Raw genomic sequence first — 20,047 nt, 5'->3', positions numbered from 1 at the left:
CAAAAAGATGTTTTAGGACATCTTTTTGTGTGCTTGTCACTTCTTTTATATTAAGCCACCATATTGTTGTGAACGTAAACATTGAGGCTAAGACTGGTTTGTAAACTGTTTCTTGATTAGTTTGTAGAATCAAGCTACGATCAAGGGCAGATAACCCAGGGTATAGTTGAGTAGAATGGAATGAGACCACTGGGGATACTGAGGATGTTCTAGATAAATGCTTTAAGAATTTTAATGGATTTTATTTTCAGTATGCTCTTCATGTGTATGACACCTTGATGAATGCAGGTAAAGATTATGGAATTAGAAACGCTGGATATTATGCTATACGACATCTCCGTATAGAGAAATCATTTGCCTATTGGGGATTAGATCTTGATGCACATACAACTCCTCTAGAGTGTGGCCGTGAATTCCGAGTTAAATTTGATGGGGTATGTATTATTCACATTATAATCTCTGTATAATCAACCAAACATGAATATTCATGACCTATATGTATATATGAATATTCATGACCTAGTATATATGAATATTCATGACCTATATGTATATATGAATATTCATAATCTATATGTATATATGAATAGTTAAATTTGATAAGGTATGTATTAATAATACTGCCCTCAACACACGACGTCATATTACGCGGCGTCAATCATTGGCTCAATGGCGCGTGCATTGTCTACATAAGACGTTACTGATTCGAGCAGAATGGTGTCTTTTATTCATTTAAATACCCATTTACACTAAAATAGGAAATAATTTTTACCTACAAATACTTCAAACGTCTTTATTTATTTTTCTAATACATCAAAAAAAAATGTTTTAGAATTTAATTTGTCGAAGGAAAAAAGTTAATATTTGGGACTCATTAAGTCGCAGCAGTGATTGTCGCGGCCTAGCGAATATTCACTGCTGAACAGTGTGACCCAGTCTGTGCTCAACAGTAGGACATTAAACCCCATTTTATTACATTTCATGAAGTTTAATTGATTTTGAATTTTTTTTATTTTTACAGAAAGATTTTATCGGTAAAGACGCTCTGATTAAACAGCGAAAGGAAGGTGTCAGTCAAAAGTTTGTTCAGTTTATGCTAGAAAACTTTGATGTTGATAATGACGTATGGCCATGGGGTGAAGAACCTATATTTAGAAATGGCCGATATGTTGGTAATACCTCTACCTGTGGATACGGCTTTACCCTAGACAGAATGATATGTCTAGGTTTCATCAGTGACTATGATGAAAATGGACAACCAAAAATTAACCCAAATATGAACGATTATGTGATGGATAAAAACGCTATTTATGAAATAGATATCGCGGGTACAAAATATTCCGCCAAGCCGGGTATTCATACGCCTAAATTGGCGTTGTCTAGTGTTGATCCTTCTTTATTAGCTTCTTTACACAGATAAAATAGTTTCATAGACCAATAATTTGATTTTTGTTCTTCAATAATAAATAATAATAATAATGTCATTTATATAGCGCTATTCCACACAGAGAGTATGTTCAAAGCGCTTGTGATTCAGTTCTGTACAATAAAAGTTCCAACTCAAAGGAACTACTAAAGATAACATCTAAATAAATATGTCTTCAATATGGTTTTGAATGTTGGTAAGGATGGGCATTGATTTTGTTATGTTTACCATTGGTACACGAATCGTATATCATAATGCGTTTCAGTGCCATTTGTAACAAGCGACTCGAAGAATGAGGCTAGACATATTCTTATCTGTAGAGTATGAGCAATAAATACTATCGGTGTAGACTGGAATAATCAGACACTAGAGAGTACCATTCGATTGAGACTTCTGGCATATTTCACCGAACATAACTGATTAGAAATTATATTTCACATAGTTCACCTTTTTCAATTGGGGGAGCTACAGTGACTGAGTGGGTAAGACGCTGGCTCGCTAGCCTCAAGGTCACATGTTCGATCCCTGCATTGGCCGAGAAAGTTCATCAGGATTTTCCGACGTGGTTTCCCCTTGTCAGTGGACAGCTGTATACATGGACGTACATGTAAAAGATCCCTTGACAGTTAGAATTCGATATAAGAGTACGCCATAGTGCCGTTGTCCGGGCAAAATTCCCTCATAGCACACTGTATGGTGTAAACCCATCTTCATTAGCCCAGTCGGAGCAGAACAGTAGGACGTTTAAACCCCATTTCATTTCATTTACATTTACATGAATCGTGGGTTTTCTCCGGGTCCTCTGGTTTTCTCCCACTGCTAAAGACCCCTATACGCAAGCAAATTATTGAAATAAAATTGAACCATGTTAGTCCCAAAATGACATAGTTTGTGTCGAGTGGACGTTAATCCCCATATTTCTCTCTATGCTTACATGTGAAAGAATTTTCATCCAACTGAGGTTTTAAACACCTCATTCATGTGCATGCAAATATGTACACAGATGGTTTTCTGCCCCATTCACCATCATACTAAACTAACACTGTCTGTCTACAATTAGCTCTGCTTGAGAACAGACATTAAAGATACATTATGTAAGATTTAGATAAAGAGCTAAACATTCTTGCTATAATAGTTCGAAAATAGATCATGTAAAATGAATAATTTTATAAATTTCATTCAAATTACTCTATTGAGAGCGAAGATATTAGCCTTTGAAGGTTTGACAATATGTGTGCAATAATTTCAATCACCGTACTGGTTGTTCGAAGCTAAGTCTTGCTCCTCCATTTTTAGATTAAATCAAAATATGGCTGAACTGTTCTAATCTATTTAATATCGGAGAAATCTGATGGCATCGAGAGTTGATTATGATCTTGTTATGTTAATAAATGTCTAATTAATAATTTAGAAAACATTTCAGGCCTAAAGAAAGACCTGCAATAGGCAGATTTCGCTCTTGCATAATGCATGTTTAAGCTAATTGACCGACATTTTAATTCCTACATCTACGATAGAAGTCAAAAACACTAAGTATTTATTCTTTTTCTATTTAATAAAATTGAAAATGTTTAGTTTTTGTGCATTCTGATTAAAATACTGATCTACTGTGTAGTACAGACAAAGCGAAACGAAATAGATCCTATGTTTTAACCAGATTGGTCTTTGTGTGTATAACGGGTGTAAAACGGAATAGGACCGAATTACAAAATAGGGTACTAATTTTTGGATATGGCGGCCATTCTGGACAGAGATCTTTTCTCGAAGTAGATAGTTTAAATGTTTATTTAATATTTGTGTGTATGACAGATGTGAAACGGAATAGGACCACATTACAAATTAGGATACTAATTTTGGGATATGTCGGCCATTCATGGCAGAGATCTTTTCTCGAAGTAGATAGTTTATAGATAGTTTAAATGTTTATATGTGTGTATGACAGATGTGAAACGGAATAGGACCGAATTACAAAATATGATACTAATTTTTGGTTATGGCAGCCATTCAGGGCAGAGATTTTTTCTCGAAGTAGTAGTTCTCTGTGTGCATAATGCCTGGACATGTGAAAGTCGATATGATTGAAGATGTTTTCGATTTGTATAAATACGGTGATGTGTTTGTATTTAAATTGTGAGAGTTAATCTATGTGACATGAATGTAAAATTCTTTTTATACGCCCACATTGAAATGTGGTCGTATATTGTCGTCGCCCCCGTCCGTCCGTTGGTCTGGCGGTCCGGCGTCCACAATTGCTTGCGGACGCTCTAGAGGCTAAAGTTAATATCTGGTTGACTTTAAATTTATACACCGTGTTTAAGGTCTTGAGATGAAGAAGCCTATTGATTTTCAGCGATTTCCAATAATTACTGCCAGAGTTATGGCCCTTGATCACTTTGAAAAATCTTGTGGACGCTCTAGAGGCCAAAGTGAATATCCAATTGACCTTAAATTTATACACAGTGTTTGAGGTCATGAGACAAAGAAGCCTACTGATTTTCAGCGATTTCCGATAATTACTGCCAGAGTTATGGCCCTTGATCACTTCAAAAAAATCTTGTGGATGCTCTAATGGCCAAAGTTAATATCCGATTGACGTTAAATTTATACACAATGTTTAAGGTCATGAGACGAAGAAACCTATTGATTTTCAATGATTTCCATTAAATTACTGCCAGAGTTATGGCCCTTGATCACTTCAAAAAATCTTGTGGATGCTCTAGAGGCTAAAGTTCATATCCGATTGAGTTTAAATTTATACACAGTGTTTGAGGTCATGAGACAAAGATTCCTATTGATTTTCATCGATTTCCGATAATTACTGCCAAAGTTATGGCCCTTAAGTTATCATCCGATTGACTTCAGATTGATATACAGAGTTTAAGATCTTGAGACGAACAAGTATATTGATTTTCAATGAATTTTTATGACTTGAACAGTTAAATCTATGATATTAAAAGCTTTGCATACAAAACGTTAGCATGGGGCAAACAAATTCTAATAGTTTTCTGATAATTACTTCGTGAATTGTTGCTCTTAATCAGATTTTAGTGTATTATAAATGTTTCATTACCGAAAAAAGTAAAAATATGCGACAACCCTTGTTGACTGCCCGGACGATTTAGTTGCTGTGGGCGTATGTTTCGTTGCCTGGCAACCTATCTTTAATGTTTGTATGAATTTTATAACGTGTCAAAAGATTTGCTTGGTTTTCTGATTTTCTAATTTAATTAATAACTGTATTAACTTTGAATAAATTGTTGATTTTCTGTAACACGAGTTTTTATTTGTTGATCCTTTCTCTTGTTAGCACACTGTTCACTGAAATTAAGCAGGGGAGGGGGTTGGATGGCCAAATGGTTAGCGCATGTGCATTGTATTATAAGGTCTGTCATTGAGTCAAGTGGATTGGTTTCAATTCCCCACTTGTACATGACAAGGAGTAGGGTCGCCTGTCCAACCTTGTGAGTTTTCTCCAGGCCCTCCGTTTTTCTCCGTATGCTAAAGACCCCAATGTGCTAGCGAATTATTGAAATAAAATTGAACCATATGTTAGTCCTGAAATGGCCTAGTTTGTGTCGAGTGAACTTTAAACCCCATTTCTCTCTCTGAAATTAAGGCCATACAAAAAAGCAGCTTCTCAGACAATCCTTACAGAAAAAGTTTTTTATTTTGTGTATTTACTTGGCTAACATGACATACACCAAATTTCAACAGACAACGTATAGTCGTATAGTCGTTCGGATGGCACAAAAAACTGAGGTCCTATGTACACATTGGCGTTCATGTTAAAGATCCCTTGGCAGTTGGAATTCGATATAAGAGTAGGCTGTAACGCTGCTGTCCAGGCAAAACTTCTCTCATAGCACACTGTATGGCTTATGCCCGTCTTCATTAACCCAGTCGGAGCAGAACAGTAGGACTTTAAACCCCTTTTCATTTCTGCCAGTGATATACACAGTTTTTTGTGACATTCAAATCACAAGATGAATTTCCTTCAGGAATCCAGAGGAACTTTTGTGACCAACACCTGGACCTCCTGGTTAGTAAGCAAGCGCCATGCTCTCCAGGCCACCATGACTCCCAAAAACAACCACCATATAAAAGCAACATGGATTCTTGTTTTGTGTTTTTCGCTTGATACATGTAGAAAGATTGTGTTGAATTTAATCTTTTTCCACTGATGGAGTAATAACCCACAAATGATAATGAAGGTTGTCAAAAGCTTAGAAGCAAATTAAGGCAACACTAATTTAAATTTTTGGTTCTATGGAAACACCTGTTTAAATTTTGCTTCTTATTTCTTGAGACAAAGGAGAGAGTAAGAGAGAGAAATTGGGTTTCAAGTCCACTCCACATAAACTAGGTCATTTCGGGACTAACACATGGTTTAATTTTATTTACATAATTCGCTTGCGCGTAGTGGTCTTTAGCAGTGGGAGGAAACCGGAGGACCCGGAGAAAACCCACGAGGTTGGACAGACGACCCTACTCCTTGTCACGTACAACCGGGGATTCGAAACCAGGCCAGTCGACTCAATGACAGACTTTATGATACAGCGCGCATACGCTAACCATTCAGCCATCCAACCCCCCAAGAATTGGGTTTCAAGTCCACTCCACATAAACTAGGTCAGTTCGGGACTAACACATGGTTCAATTTTATTTCAATAATTTGCTTGTGCATAGGGTTCTTTAGCAGTGGTAGAAAACCGAAGGATTCGGAAAAAACCCCAAGGTTGCACAGGCGACCCTACTCCTTGTCACATAAACTGGGGATTCGAAACCACGCCAGTTGACTCAATGACAGACCTTACGATACAATGCCCACACGCTAACCATTCGGCCATCCACCCCCTAATGTGCAAGCAGAGGAGGGCCTGGCATATGCTTTTAAAAGGAGACATCCATTATCTAGTATTAAAATAATATTCTCTATGCAATATCTTTTATCCTAGCAAGGACAGTTTCTAGTCTTTAGCAGTGGGAGGAAACCCCAGAGGTTTGACAGGCGACCATATACTCCTTGTCTCATACAACCACGCCAGTTGAGTCAATGACAGACCTTATGATACAGCGCTAAAAATTTGGCGTATCCAACCCCCGTTGAGGCGAAGGACTAATTTAAAAACCAAAAGTACTTGGTTGTGCTGTTTAAAAACTTTTAGTTCTAAATTATTAAGTTGTGAAATTATAAACTAAACATCTTTCACATGATTCAAGTGGTTATTTATTTATCAAGATCCCAAAGAACAGAAAACCAAATTGATGTGGCCTAATAAATAACAAATGAAATGAAATGAAATGAAATGGGGTTTAACATCCTACTGTTCTGCTCCTATACTGGGCTAATGAAGAAGGGTATACGCCATACAGTGTGACATGAGGGAAATTTTGCCCAGACAGTGGCACTACGGCTTACTCTTATATCGAATTCCAACTGTCAAGGGATCTTTTACGTGCATTCCAATGTATACACGGGACCTCGGTTTTTTGTATCATCCAAAGGACTAGACAGCTGTCCTTGTCAGGCCCTCCGTCCTGCATCACTGACAATCTGAAAATCTGAATGAACTTTCTCAGCCAATGCAGGGATCGAACACCCGACCTCCAGGCTAGCGAGCCAGCATCTTACCCACCGTGACCCCCCCCCCCCCCCCAAATAACAAATGAGATTGTTAATAAATACAAAATTATCACAATAAGCTTTTATATTTTTGCGTCAACATAAATCATGGATTTTTTTATAATTCTGAGTAAAGCTGGTATCATTACAGGCCAGGATTGTACAGCGCAGTGGATCCATTCACTTGATTTGATATCCGTTGTTTATTTCTTATAATGTCTCAACCAGTTTATCATGTCCACAGGTTGGTCTTGTCAGTTTTGTGTAGTTTAGTGTGGTTCTCCTGCACTTGCAGAAAGACAGATAGCTATCAGAAGGCATTCATACTAGCTTCCTAATATGATTTGATAGTTATTGTTTATTTCTTGCAATGTGTGTGTAGTTTGTCTTGTCCGCGGGTTAGTCTTGTGGGTTTTGTTTTACGTGTAGTGATCATGAGGTTCTCCTGAAGTTTATCTTGTCCACTGGTTGGTCTTATCGGTTTTGTTTCACGTGTAGTGATGTTCTCCTGAAGTTTATCTTGTCCGCTGGTTGGTCTTATCGGTTTTGTTTCACGTGTAGTGACGTTCTCTAGAAGTTTGTCTTGTCCGCGGGTTTGTCTTGATGGTTATGTTTTACGTGTAGTGAGGTTCTCCCGAAGTTTTATTAAGTTTAGCGATTTGTTGATGGGTGTGATCAACAGACCAAAGTGGAGGTAGAAACTCGGGATTCATCATATCTACAAAATGTTTACGCCACATTCGCTCAAAGGCCAGTAATCCACCATGTTTATTTTTATAATTTACAACTTTTTGAGCATGTGGAATGTATTCGGAATTATATACCCTGAAAGATAAAAATATATAACAAAATTTGTAAAAATTGGCTGAAATTCTGACTATGTGCCAAAAGTGTCTTTGCCACTGGTTATGACACAATCTGTTTAAAACACAGATCCTATTTCGTTTCGTTTTTTATAGAGAGAGAGAAATGGCGTTTAACGTCCACTCGACACAAACTAGGTCACATGTTTCAGTTTCATGTCAATAATTCGGCCATACAACCCCACTCGTTTTTTTATAAGGGGTTTGGATGACCGAATGGTTAGCGCATGCACATTGTATCATAAGGTCTGTCATTGAATCAACTGGCATGGTTTTCGATTCCCCGGTTGTAAGTGACAAGGAGTAGGGTCACCTGTCCAACCTCGTGGCTTTTCTATGGGTCCTCCGGTTTCCTCCCACTGCTAAAAACCCCTACGCGCAAGCGAATTACTGAAATAAAATTGAACCATATGTTAGTCTCGAAATGAGGTCACATGTACACATTGGCGGGCACGTAAAAGATTCCTTGGCAGTTGGAATACGATATAAGAGTAGGCCATAGTGCCGCTGTCTGGGCAAAATGTATCTCATAGCACACTGTATGGCGTACGCCCCGTCTTCATTAGCCCGGTCGGAGCAGAACAGTAGGAGGCTAAACCCCATTTCATTTCATTTCAAGTAGAAACTGTCCACAGTTATCCAGCCAGCATATTACTCAGTGAGCCAGTGAATATAGGTAGAGAGAGAGAGATAGAGAGAGAGAGATGGGGTTTAACGTCCACTCGACACAAACTAGGTCATTTCCAGACTAACACAGTGTTCAATTTTATTTCAATAATTTGCTTGCACGTAGGGGTCTTTAGCAGTGGGAGGACCTGGATAAAACCCACAAGGTTGGACAGTCGACCCTACTTGTTGTCACGTACAACTGGAAAATCGAAACCACGCCAGTTGACTCAATGACAGACCTCATGATAGAACGCGCACACGCTAACCACTTGGCCATTCAACCACCCGAATATAGGAAGAGAAGTTATACCTAATATCCATATCTAGAACTTCTTGTATTAATTCATCCGTTAAAACATCAACACCAAAATATGTCATAACTGTTTCTTCTAATTCTTTTAATCTTTTCTCGGGTATTTTAGCTCTACTTAAAGTTAGTGCCCTGAAAGAGAAAAATAATATTCAAATATATATTCCACAATTTGGGGAAATTAAAATATAAATATTACTGAACAACTCCTTTTTAAACATCTTAAAGCCTGTCCATAAATTATAAAAGTAAAAGAAACAAATTCATATCAGAAAAGAACAAAACATTATAGTAACAGAAATAGATTACAACTAATAATAATAACTAGCAGGATACCCGGCTTCGCACGGGGGTCATAACTCCGAAACCGGAAGTGGTAGACTAACGCCACCTGGCCTATGTTACTCCCCGGTCCGAGCTACCCCTATACCCCAAATTTCAGACTCGGGGCAGACATAGTGTAGCCGCCAACCCCGAACAGATCGGCTTCGCAAGGGGGTCATAATTCCGAAACCGGAAGTGGTAGACTAACGCCACCTGGTCTATGTTACTCCCCGGTCCGAGCTACCCCTATACCCCAAATTTCAGACTCGGGGCAGACCTAGTGTAGCCTCCAAACCCGAACAGACAGACAGACAGACAAACAAATATTAGTATAGATAGATGTCCTCAAATCCAACCAAAGTTGCTGTTTGGTAACATTATGGTAAATTAAAAGAAAAACACTAGTTAAAAGGAGTACGCTATCAACAGTTAAAAGAAAACGTTTCTAAAAAGATGGGTTTTAAGATTCCTTTTAAAACTGTCAATTGATGCACAGTGCTAGGAAAATCATTAAAATTCCACAGTTCCACAGGGGAAACGACAACATACGTCCACATGAAAATATGGGCATATAAAAACAGAGAAGAACAAGAGAGAGAGAGAGAGAAATGGGGTTTAACGTCCACTCGACACAAACTAGGTCATTTCGGGACTAACATGTGGTTTAATTTTATTTTCATATTTCGCTTGCGCGTAGGGGTCTTTAGAAGTGGGAGGATACCGGAGGACCCAGAGAAAACCCACGAGGTTGGACAGGCGATCCTACTCCTTGCCACGTACAACCAGGGATTCGAAACCAAGCCAGTCGACTCAATGACAGACTTTATGATACAGCGCGCGCACGCTAACCATTCAGCCATCCAACCCCCCAGAGAAGAACAAAATGTTAAAGTAACAGAATAGATTTACCTTGCAGGGGGGGTTGGATGGCTGAATGGTTAGCGTGCGCGCGCTGTATCATAAGGTCTGTCATTGAGTCGACTGGCGTGGTTTCGAATCCCCAGTTGTATGTGACAAGGAGTAGGGTCGCCTGTCCAACCTCGTGGGTTTTCTCCGGGTCCTCCGGTTTCCTCCCACTGCTAAAGACCCCTATGCGCAAGCGAATTATTGAAATAAAATTAAACCATATGATAGTCCCGAAATGACCTAGTTGTGTCGAGTGGACGTTAAACCCTATTTCTCTCTCTCTCAGATTTACCTTGCAGCTGCTTTTATTTTCTGTAAACCCTGATCTTGTATCGATTTTGAAGAAATCCCCGACTCTAATGGTGCGTCACATTCAGCTGCTAGTTGTAATCTAACATCGGTATCGTACTGGGAACTAATCTGATGACAAGGTGGACATAATAATAACACATCGTGAGATGTATGAGCTTTCATCAAATACGGAAAATATCTAGAAAAAATAAAATAATAGTAACACATCGAGAAATGTATGAGCTTTCAAATACGGAAAATATCTAGAAAAATAAAATAATAGTAACACATTGTGAGATGTATGAGCTTTCATCAGATACGGAAAATATCTAGAAAAAAAAAAGAACTTTCATCAAGAATGGAAAATATCTAGAAAAATAAAATAATAGTAACACATCGAGAAATGTATGAGCTTTCAAATACGGAAAATATCTAGAAAAATAAAATAATAGTAACACATTGTGAGATGTATGAGCTTTCATCAGATACGGAAAATATCTAGAAAAAAAATGAACTTTCATCAAGAACGGAAAATATCTAGAAAAATAAAATAATAGTAACACATCGAGAAATGTATGAGCTTTCAAATACGGAAAATATCTAGAAAAAAATGAACTTTCATCAAGAACGGAAAATATCTAGAAAAATAAAATAATAGTAACACATTGTGAGATGTATGAACTTTCATCAAATACAGAAAATATCTAGAAAAAAAAATAATAGTAACACATTGTGGGATGTATGAGCTTTCATCAAATTACGGAAAATATCTAGAAAACAAAAAAATTATACAAAATTAAAAGATCATTCCAAACAATAGAAATGAAAATGAAATGGAGTTTATCGTCCTTCTGTCACTGTAACCAGGGTCACTAATTTCATTTACATTCATTCAATATCAAACCTTGTTTAAAACTCCATTAAAAATCATTTAAAATCACCCCAAATCATCTAAATTGTACTTGTGTCCAGTTTAAAGCTGACCATTTAATTTTGATAATGAGTGTCTAATTTACAAGCATTTAATTTAATAATCAATTGGGTTGTTTATTTCTTAACAGTGATCGAGAATGAATTGAATGAATGTAAAAGAAATTTAGCTAAATATACAAGATTAAATGATACCCAGATTACAGTAATGTTCTGCTCCGACTGGACCAATGTTCATAAATGAAATTATTTGTATTCTATTCTTGTAAATTTTAGCACAAAAAAACAACGTACTTTCTGTATTCTTGAGGTACAATAAATTTCCTGATATATGATTCTGATTTGCCACAAACAACACACACATTATCTTTATATTGTAAATAATAATTCTCTTCTGTTTCTGGTCGGCCGGATGGTTCAAATCTTAATCTTATTGTTAATGGATCATCATTTACTTTGTCTAGAAAATAGAAGAAAATCATTATTAATTTTATACAAGTAATATACATAAAGTAATATTTTAATCAAGTAATATTTCATACATAAAGTAATATTATACATAAAGTAATATTTCATACAAGTAATATTATACATAAAGTAATATTATACATAAAGTAATATTTTATACATAAAGTAATATTTTATGAAAGTAATATTTTATACAAGTAATAACTATTTTATACAAATAATATTTTATACAAATAATATTTTATACAAATAATATTTTATACAAATAATATTTTATACAAATAACATTTTATACAAGTAATATTATACATAAAGTAATATTTTATATAATAGTAATATTTTATACCATTGGTGCAAAGAGCACATAAACAAAATACTAAAATCTATTGTCTATTGTTATAAGTGCAATGCAAGGTGTACGTGACAAGGAGTAGGGTTGTCTATCCAGCGTCATGTGTTTTCTCCGGGTCTTACAGTTTCCTACCACTGCTAAAGACCCCTACGTACAAGTGAATTATTGAAATAAAATTGAACCATATATTAGTCCCTAAATGACCTAGTTTGTGTCAAGTGGATGTTAAGCTAATGGTATAATTATCCCTTCTAATCGACTAAACACATTTCCTTGCCAAGCCCTATGTTTTAAATATCAATTTCGCTTCAATAGTGGTGATACTGATTGGTGTGGTGGTATTGGGTGGTATTGGGTAGTATTGGGTAAATCGTCCCACCGGGCCTATCAATATAACTTACCTCCCAAACCTTTCTGTAAATACCATCTAGCTTTACTTAAATCACATGTACATAACATCTGACCATCAGGTGCTTCTAGATGACAATTATGATATAATGGACGAATCCGTGATGAATACGCTCGTACCATGCTCGTTTTATTTTTCTTATTACTTACACCATTTACTGACTGGAAAAAACATCACATTTATTGATAAAAAATACTAGATTTAAACATACATTATGCAAGAGGTAAGTCTGCCTACTGCAGATCTTTATTTAGGCCGGGGGGGGGGGGGGGGGGGGGTTGGATGGCTGAATGGTTAGCATGTGCGTGTTGTATCATAAGGTCTGTCATTGAGTCAACTGGCGTGGTTTCGATTCCCTGGTTGTAAGTGACAAGGAGTAGGGTCGCCTGCCCAACCTCGTGGGTTTTCTATGGGTCCTCTGGTTTCCTCCCACTGCTGAAGACCCCTACACGCAAGCGAATTATTGAAATAAAATTGAAACATATGTTAGTCCCGAAATGACCTGGTTTGTGTCGAGTGGACATTAAATCCCATATTTCTCTCTCTCGCTTTATTTTTTCCTGAAATGTTATCTAAATTATTTATTAGACATTAATTAACTTATCCAGACCATAATCAACTCTAGATGCCATCACTAGCCGGCGATATTTAGGGGATTGGAATATTTTTTCAGAAAAGTAATTAAACGTGAAAATGGCTAATCAAGACTTTAATAATGATGATTGAGGCTAGCCTAAAATTCAAAAGCTAATATCTTGGTACAGAGTGGAGCAATTTGACTAAAATTTTCAGCATATTCTATTTACGTTAACTATTTTATAACTATTAATAATTATAGCAAGAACTGTCAACTCTTTATCTAATCTCCAATAATATCCCTTTAAGTCCTAATTCAATAAGATCCATGACTTAGTCAAAGGATATCTGCTGCTAGGTTAAACATCCAGAAATTTTATTCAGTTGTATAAAAAGAGAGAGAGAGAGAGAGAGAGAGAGAGAGATAGAGATGGGGTTTAACCTCCACTCGACACAAACTAGGTCATTTTGGGACTAACATATAGTTAAATTTTCTTTCAATAATTCGCTTGCGCGTAGGGGTCTTTAGCAGTGGGAGGAAACCGTAGAACCCAGAGAAAACCCACGAGGTTGGACAGGCGACCCTACTCCAAAGAGAGAGAGAGAAATGGGGTTAAACATCCACTCAACACAAACCAGGTCATTTCGGGCACGTAGGGGTCTTTAGCAGGGGGGAGGAAACAAGAGGACCCAGAGAAAACCCACGAGGTTGGACAGGCAACCCAGCCCCGCTTACAATTAGGACTTCCCCTCATAATCAGGACTGCCTCTAATTATTAATTATAGTGAGCATCTGGAATCTGGGATATCTGAAGATGTTTTTATCGAAGATGGCTCCTTACCTGTTTACTATTAGAAGTATCATCCACATTTCTTTTATAGGCAATATCAACCAGTCCCTGACATAATGATGTTGATACCCTGTTAAAATCAGCTTGTGAGTAGATTGGTTTATCCAGTTCTGTTCTACTAGGTATATAACCTAATAATTTGGTTATAACAAGCTTGGTATAAATATCTATTCCAACTAAAGCGTCTAATGCAGCATATTCTATCTGTAATATAACAAGTGGAATATATTATATATATAACAAGAGGAATACATTCTATCTGTAATATAACAAGTGGAATATATTATATATATAACAAGAGGAATACATTCTATCTGTAATATAACACCAGAGAAAGAGAGAAATGGGGTTTAACGTCCACTCGACACAAACTAGGTCATTTCGGGACTAACATATGGTTCAATTTTATTCCCATAATTGGTTTGCGCATAAGGGTCTTTAGCAGTGGGAGGAAACCCGGAGGACCCGGAGTAAACTCACGAGGTCCGACAGGCGAACCTACTCCTTGTCACGTACAGCCGGGGAATCGAAACAACGCCAGTTGACTCAATGACAGACTTTATGACACAGCGCGCACATGCTAACCATTCAGCCATCCAACCCCCCGTAATATAACAACAGGAATATATTCTAACAACTTGCAAATGAATTAAAATTCCCCTTTTGAGACTACTTCATGATTTTTAGCAGGGGGTTGGGGGCGTGGGGGCGTGGGGGTTGTGGTGGGGCGAGAGTGTCCAGCAATAGTAGAACTCTATATTGAAGTATTGTAGTTACAATTTGCGAGCGCTAAAGGTGTGAAAAGCACACAACAGCCTACCCCCCCCGAAAATTTACAAAAAATCCAACACTGTAGATGCCATTTTTGACTATCTCTGGCTTGAGCTTGAGTAGGAAGGGACGAGGGCGGACATCAAGCATCTGTGCCTATAATTACAGTACTTCACAACATTATACGTTTAACTCAGCAAGCATATAAAAGCAGGAATATATTCTGAATATATTTCTGGACCAACTGGGATAGCGAAGATGGGCACAGGCCATGCAATATGCTGAGACAAATTTTTCCCTGGCAATGGCCCTATCCTTAATTCAAATTCCAACTGTCAAGACTTGTTTTACGTGTATACCAAATAAATTTTAAATAATCAATCTCAGTACATATTAGAGTGGAATTTACTTTAATTTAAGAGCGAGAGAGAGCAATGGGGTTTAACGTCCACTCGACACACAAACTAGGTCATTTCAGGAATAACATATGGTTTAATTTTATTTCAATAATTCACTTGCGCATAGGGGTCTTTAGCAGTGGGAGGAAACCGAAGACAGGTGCTTTAATTTAAGAGATGGTTATTCAGTTCCTACCTGTTTATCTGATAACACGTCTGCTTCCCAGTTACCACATCTTATTAATGAATCTTTTTGAAGAGTAAAACCTAACACACCCTCAGCTAATCCTTTTAACCCCCTTGTTTTACTAGAAAATCAAATGAATGGAATGTGGTTAATGTCCTACTTTTCTGAAACGGCTTAGCTAATGGAGACGGGCATACAGCATTTAGTATGCTATGAGGGTAATTTTGCTCGGATAGCAGCGCTACGGTCTACTCTTTTTTTGAATTCCTATTGTCAGGGGATATTTTACGGACATGCCAATCTGTACACAGGACCTCAGGTTTTCATCCCATCTGAACGACTATACGTCGTCCACTGCCTGGTCCTCCGTCCTACACTACTGCATAGGGCTGTCAAAAAATACTGCTATATATCGATATATTGCAATATGATCGTCCGCGATACACTTTATGGAAACATTTTTGCTGTATCAATATTGTTCTACTTTTGTTTTATATTCACCGGGCACTCGATTACATAATCAGTCATATTATTTAGGATTTGCAGTAAAGAATAATTGTCCAAAGACAAGTGTAAAGTTGTAAAAACAAATAAAGTGAAATGTGTATTCACGTAATCAGTCATATTATAGGTTTTGCACTGACTTTATTGAAGTATTACAATACTGTAATATATCGCAATACTTTTTGTCAAGTATCGCAATATATTGCAATATGATTTTTGGCCAAAATACACAGCCCTACCACTGGAAAATCATGATAAACTTTCTCAGCCAACAAAAGTATGGAACATGGAACCTTCAAGTCAGCAAGCCAACATCTTACTCATTGGGCTACTGTGACCCCCCTCCCCCCTCCCCCCTCCCCTTTTATGAAGAGATATATGATTACCAGTGATAGTATCCTCTAACCCGTGATAAGACATGACGAAGATCAACACATCCTTGTACAGGTATTCTATAATCATTTAATAATTTCTTTCCATCATCTTTTACTGCTACTCCTACCTTTAATATACTGTAATATACAAAAATATATACCGGTTGTAATATACAAAAATATGTACTGATTGTCATATACAAAAATATATACTGGTTACCATATACAAAAATATGTGGGGGATCACGTGGCTAAGTGGGTAAGACGCTGGCTCGCTAGCCTGGAGGTCGGGTGTTCGATCCCTACATTGGCCGAGAAAGTTCATCCAGATTTTCCGGCATGGTTCCCCCTTGTCAGTGATGCAGGACGGAGGGCCTGACAAGGACAGTCGTCTAGTCCTTCGGATGAGACGAAAAACCGAGGTCCCGTGTATACATTGGAATGCACGTAAAAGATCCCTTGGCAGTTGGAATTCGATATAAGAGTAGGCGATAGTGCTGCTGCCCGGGCAAAATTTCCCTCATAGTGCACTGTATGGCGTATGCCCGTCTTCATTAGCCCAGCATAGGAGCAGAACAGTAGGACGTTAAACCCCATTTCATTTCATTTCATTTCATACAAATATGTACTGTACTGTATGGCGTATGCCCGTCTTCATTAGCCCAGCATAGGAGCAGAACAGTAGGACGTTAAACCCCATTTCATTTCATTTCATTTCATACAAATATGTACTGGTTGTAATATACAAAAATATGTACTGGTTGTAATATACAAAAGTATATGCTTGTTGTAATACACAAAAATATGTACTGGTTGTAATATACAAGAATATGTACTGATAATATACAAAAATATGTACTGGTAATATACAAAAATATGTACTGGTATAGATAAGATAGGTTTCCCGGCTACAAATCATACGGCCACAGCAGTTAAGTCTTACTAGCAGTCAATTTGAGACTAAGATAATAGTCAATTTTATTCTAATACCATAATTCAATTGCACGTAGGTGTTTTTAGCAGGGAAAGGAAACTCACGAAGTTGGACAGGCGACACTTCTCCTTGTCACATACACGCTGGGATCAAACCACGCCAGTTTATTACAATGACAGACCGTATGATCTAAATGGCAAGTGTTAGACAATTTGACCATCCCCCCTCCCGGCACTATAATATGTCGTCTAAATTCGTACTGTTATATATCTTACCTTCTATCAGAAAGAAGTTTTAATAAAGATTTTGGAATACTTGATTTCATACAGCACAATCTCACCAGTACACATAATCCTTTATATGTAGCAAGTTGAAGTAAAGCTACTGGATGAACTATACCCTTGGCTTTATCTATTACCCATTCACAATCTAAACCAATAATCTAGAATAATAAAAATAACAATATTATAAATCTTAGTTTTCTGGAGTCACGGTGGCTAAGTGAGTAAGATGCTGGCTTGCTAGTCTGGAGGTGGCGTGTTTGATCCCTCCATTGGCCAAGACAGTTCATCAGGATTTTCCGACGTGGTTTCCCCTTGTCAATGGCGCAGGACGGCGGGCCTGACAAGGACAGCTGTCTAGTTGTTAGGAGGGGACAAAAAACTGAAGTCCCATGTATACATTGGCGTGCACACAAAAGATCCCTTGGCAGTTGGAATTCGATATAAGAGTAGGCAATAGTGCTGCTGCCCAGGCAAAATTTTCCTTTTAGCACACTGTATGGAGTATGCTCGTCTTCACTAGCCCAGTATAGGAGAAAGAGAGAGAGAGAGATTGGGTTTAACGTCCACTCGACACAAACTAGGCTTTTCGGGACTAACATATGGTTTAATTTTATTTCAATAATTCGCTTGCGCATAGGGGTCTTTAGCAGTGGGAGGAAACCGGAGGACCCAGAGAAAACCCACGAGGTTGGACAGGCGACCCTTCTCCTTGTCACGTACAACCAGGGATTCGAAACCACGCCAATTGACTCAATGACAGGCCTTGTGATACAGCATGCACATGTTAACTATTCGACCATCCAACCCCCCAGTATAGGAGAAGAACAGCAGGACTAAAATGACATCACGGCTTGTGTATTGACGGAAAGTTACAACCACTCACATTGAAACTTAACTGTAGCAGGTAACATTGACATTCGGGACCATGTTATATTTATGGAAAGGATATGTTGACATAATTACTTGCATTATTTAAAAAAAATTATGAAGCTTTTCCGGTGACCTTTAAGCAGTACAACCAAGTACTTTTGTTTTTTTAAATTAGAAATAAGAAGCAAATTTTAACAGATATTCTAGTAGAACAGAAAATAAAAGTGTTACAGCCTTACCTTTGTATATGTTGTGTGGTCAAGTATTATAGGACAGATTTCTTCCCATTCAGCAGCTGTTGTCACAATATGTATTTTATCTGGTTGTCTACCAGATTTTAGTTTTCTTTTAGTTATTTCATGTTTAATAGAACTACATAATTGCCAAACGGCATATCCTGAAATAATGAAATATTACATTAAATTGTTTCAAAGGCATTTAGTAATTGAACTGGTATACTCAGGGTCATAATTCAATGGCATTTAGTAATTGAACTGATAATATACAGGGCCTGGTCAAAGTTCAATGAAATAAAATTTATTATTGAGTGACATTTAGACTAGAATTATTTTAGAGAGCGAGCGAGAGAAATGTGGTTTAACGTCCTCTTGACACAAACTAGGTAATTTCGGGACAAGCATATGGTTCATTTTTATTTCAATAATTTGCTTGTGCATAGGGGCTTGTGCGTAGGGGTCTTTAGCAGTGGGAAGAAGCCGGAGGACCCGGAGAAAACCCACGAGGTTGTAACTGTAGAGTGTATGTGCCACACTTTAAAGAGAAGAAACTACGGAATGTTTACGACAATTTTTATTAGCATTAATGGGCTAGTTCTTCATATAGTTACAGTTCAATACATTCTAGGTGATGAAACACGAAAATGAAACATGAAATACCCATGAATGTCTGTGCTTAGACTTGTCCCAAAACCAAAAACGACATATTTGGAATTGGAACCTCTTGTGAAACAGGGAAAATATACAGACAGGATTATATTATATATATAGGATCCCCCCCCATCCCACTTGTAATTAATTGGATGTAGGCCTAGACCTAGACATACCGAACATAATCAGATCGCTAACCAGAAGGGCTGTGTTGATCGAGAAAGTTCCTCTGGCCTACTTCCCCTTGTCATTACACAGTGACATAGGCCTACAGCTTGGAGTCCTGGCTTAAGAACTCACAGCATCTTGTAATTCGGATAGGACGAAAATAGTGATGACCATCAATATGTTGGACTACACGTAAAAGAACCCTTGACATTTCGAATTCGAAATAAGTGTCGCCAAAATTTCCTTCATAATACTACACTGCATGTGTCTTCAATGAATATGATTTTTTTTTAGCCCGGTTGGATCAGAAAACACCGTGGCACGTTAAACTTCATATTAAAAAGAATCTTTGTATTACCTCCTATCACAGCCATTGGTACTGCCATTGCAACACGATTTCTAAGACTCATCTTTTAATAATATATTGAATGTATCTTCGGTTATTGTACCACGTTCATGTTGACGTTTCGTGGTGCAACCAGTTTTGGATGATGTGTAGCGGTTTAATGCTGTATAGTATTTGAGATAGCACCACCCCGTTCGATAAAAAAAAATGTCTCTTGGGCTCAAGTGTATTTTAGCAGAAAATGATATCCTTCGTATAAAATAAAGTCTTTAAAATGTTTTATCTTACAGTATCATCCAAAAATGAAGCAAATATATTACAATGTT

At 37.5% G+C, this 20,047-nt stretch overlaps 2 protein-coding genes across 2 annotated transcripts in view; one reads left to right on the top strand and one right to left on the bottom strand.

Annotated features, from left to right (window-relative positions):
* The window catches only part of LOC126815874 (pyruvate dehydrogenase phosphatase regulatory subunit, mitochondrial), a 33,571-nt gene extending 28,874 nt beyond the window's left edge, over positions 1 to 4,697 (top strand). The window contains exons 17-18 of the mRNA XM_056099602.1: positions 252 to 434; positions 1,022 to 4,697. Coding sequence (XP_055955577.1) covers positions 252 to 434; positions 1,022 to 1,420 — 582 coding nt within the window. The 3' untranslated portion in view covers positions 1,421 to 4,697. The remainder of the gene's footprint in view (positions 1 to 251; positions 435 to 1,021) is intronic.
* A 2,419-nt stretch (positions 4,698 to 7,116) lies between these two features.
* LOC126815358 (exonuclease 3'-5' domain-containing protein 2) lies at positions 7,117 to 19,863 on the bottom strand. The gene is made up of 11 exons (XM_056099962.1): positions 19,734 to 19,863; positions 18,560 to 18,717; positions 17,442 to 17,608; positions 16,245 to 16,370; positions 15,364 to 15,475; positions 13,990 to 14,202; positions 12,564 to 12,732; positions 11,637 to 11,802; positions 10,414 to 10,611; positions 8,892 to 9,023; positions 7,117 to 7,874 (listed from the first exon to the last, which is right to left on the bottom strand). Exons 1-11 carry the CDS (start codon positions 19,783 to 19,785, stop codon positions 7,664 to 7,666), a joined length of 1,704 nt encoding a protein of 567 aa, XP_055955937.1. The 5' UTR covers positions 19,786 to 19,863; the 3' UTR covers positions 7,117 to 7,663.
* Positions 19,864 to 20,047: the final 184 nt, after the last annotated feature.

Source organism: Patella vulgata, chromosome 3 (assembly GCF_932274485.2).
Source record: "Patella vulgata chromosome 3, xgPatVulg1.2, whole genome shotgun sequence".
NCBI lineage: Eukaryota > Metazoa > Mollusca > Gastropoda > Patellidae > Patella > Patella vulgata.
This window is presented reverse-complemented; position numbering and strand designations above follow the sequence as displayed.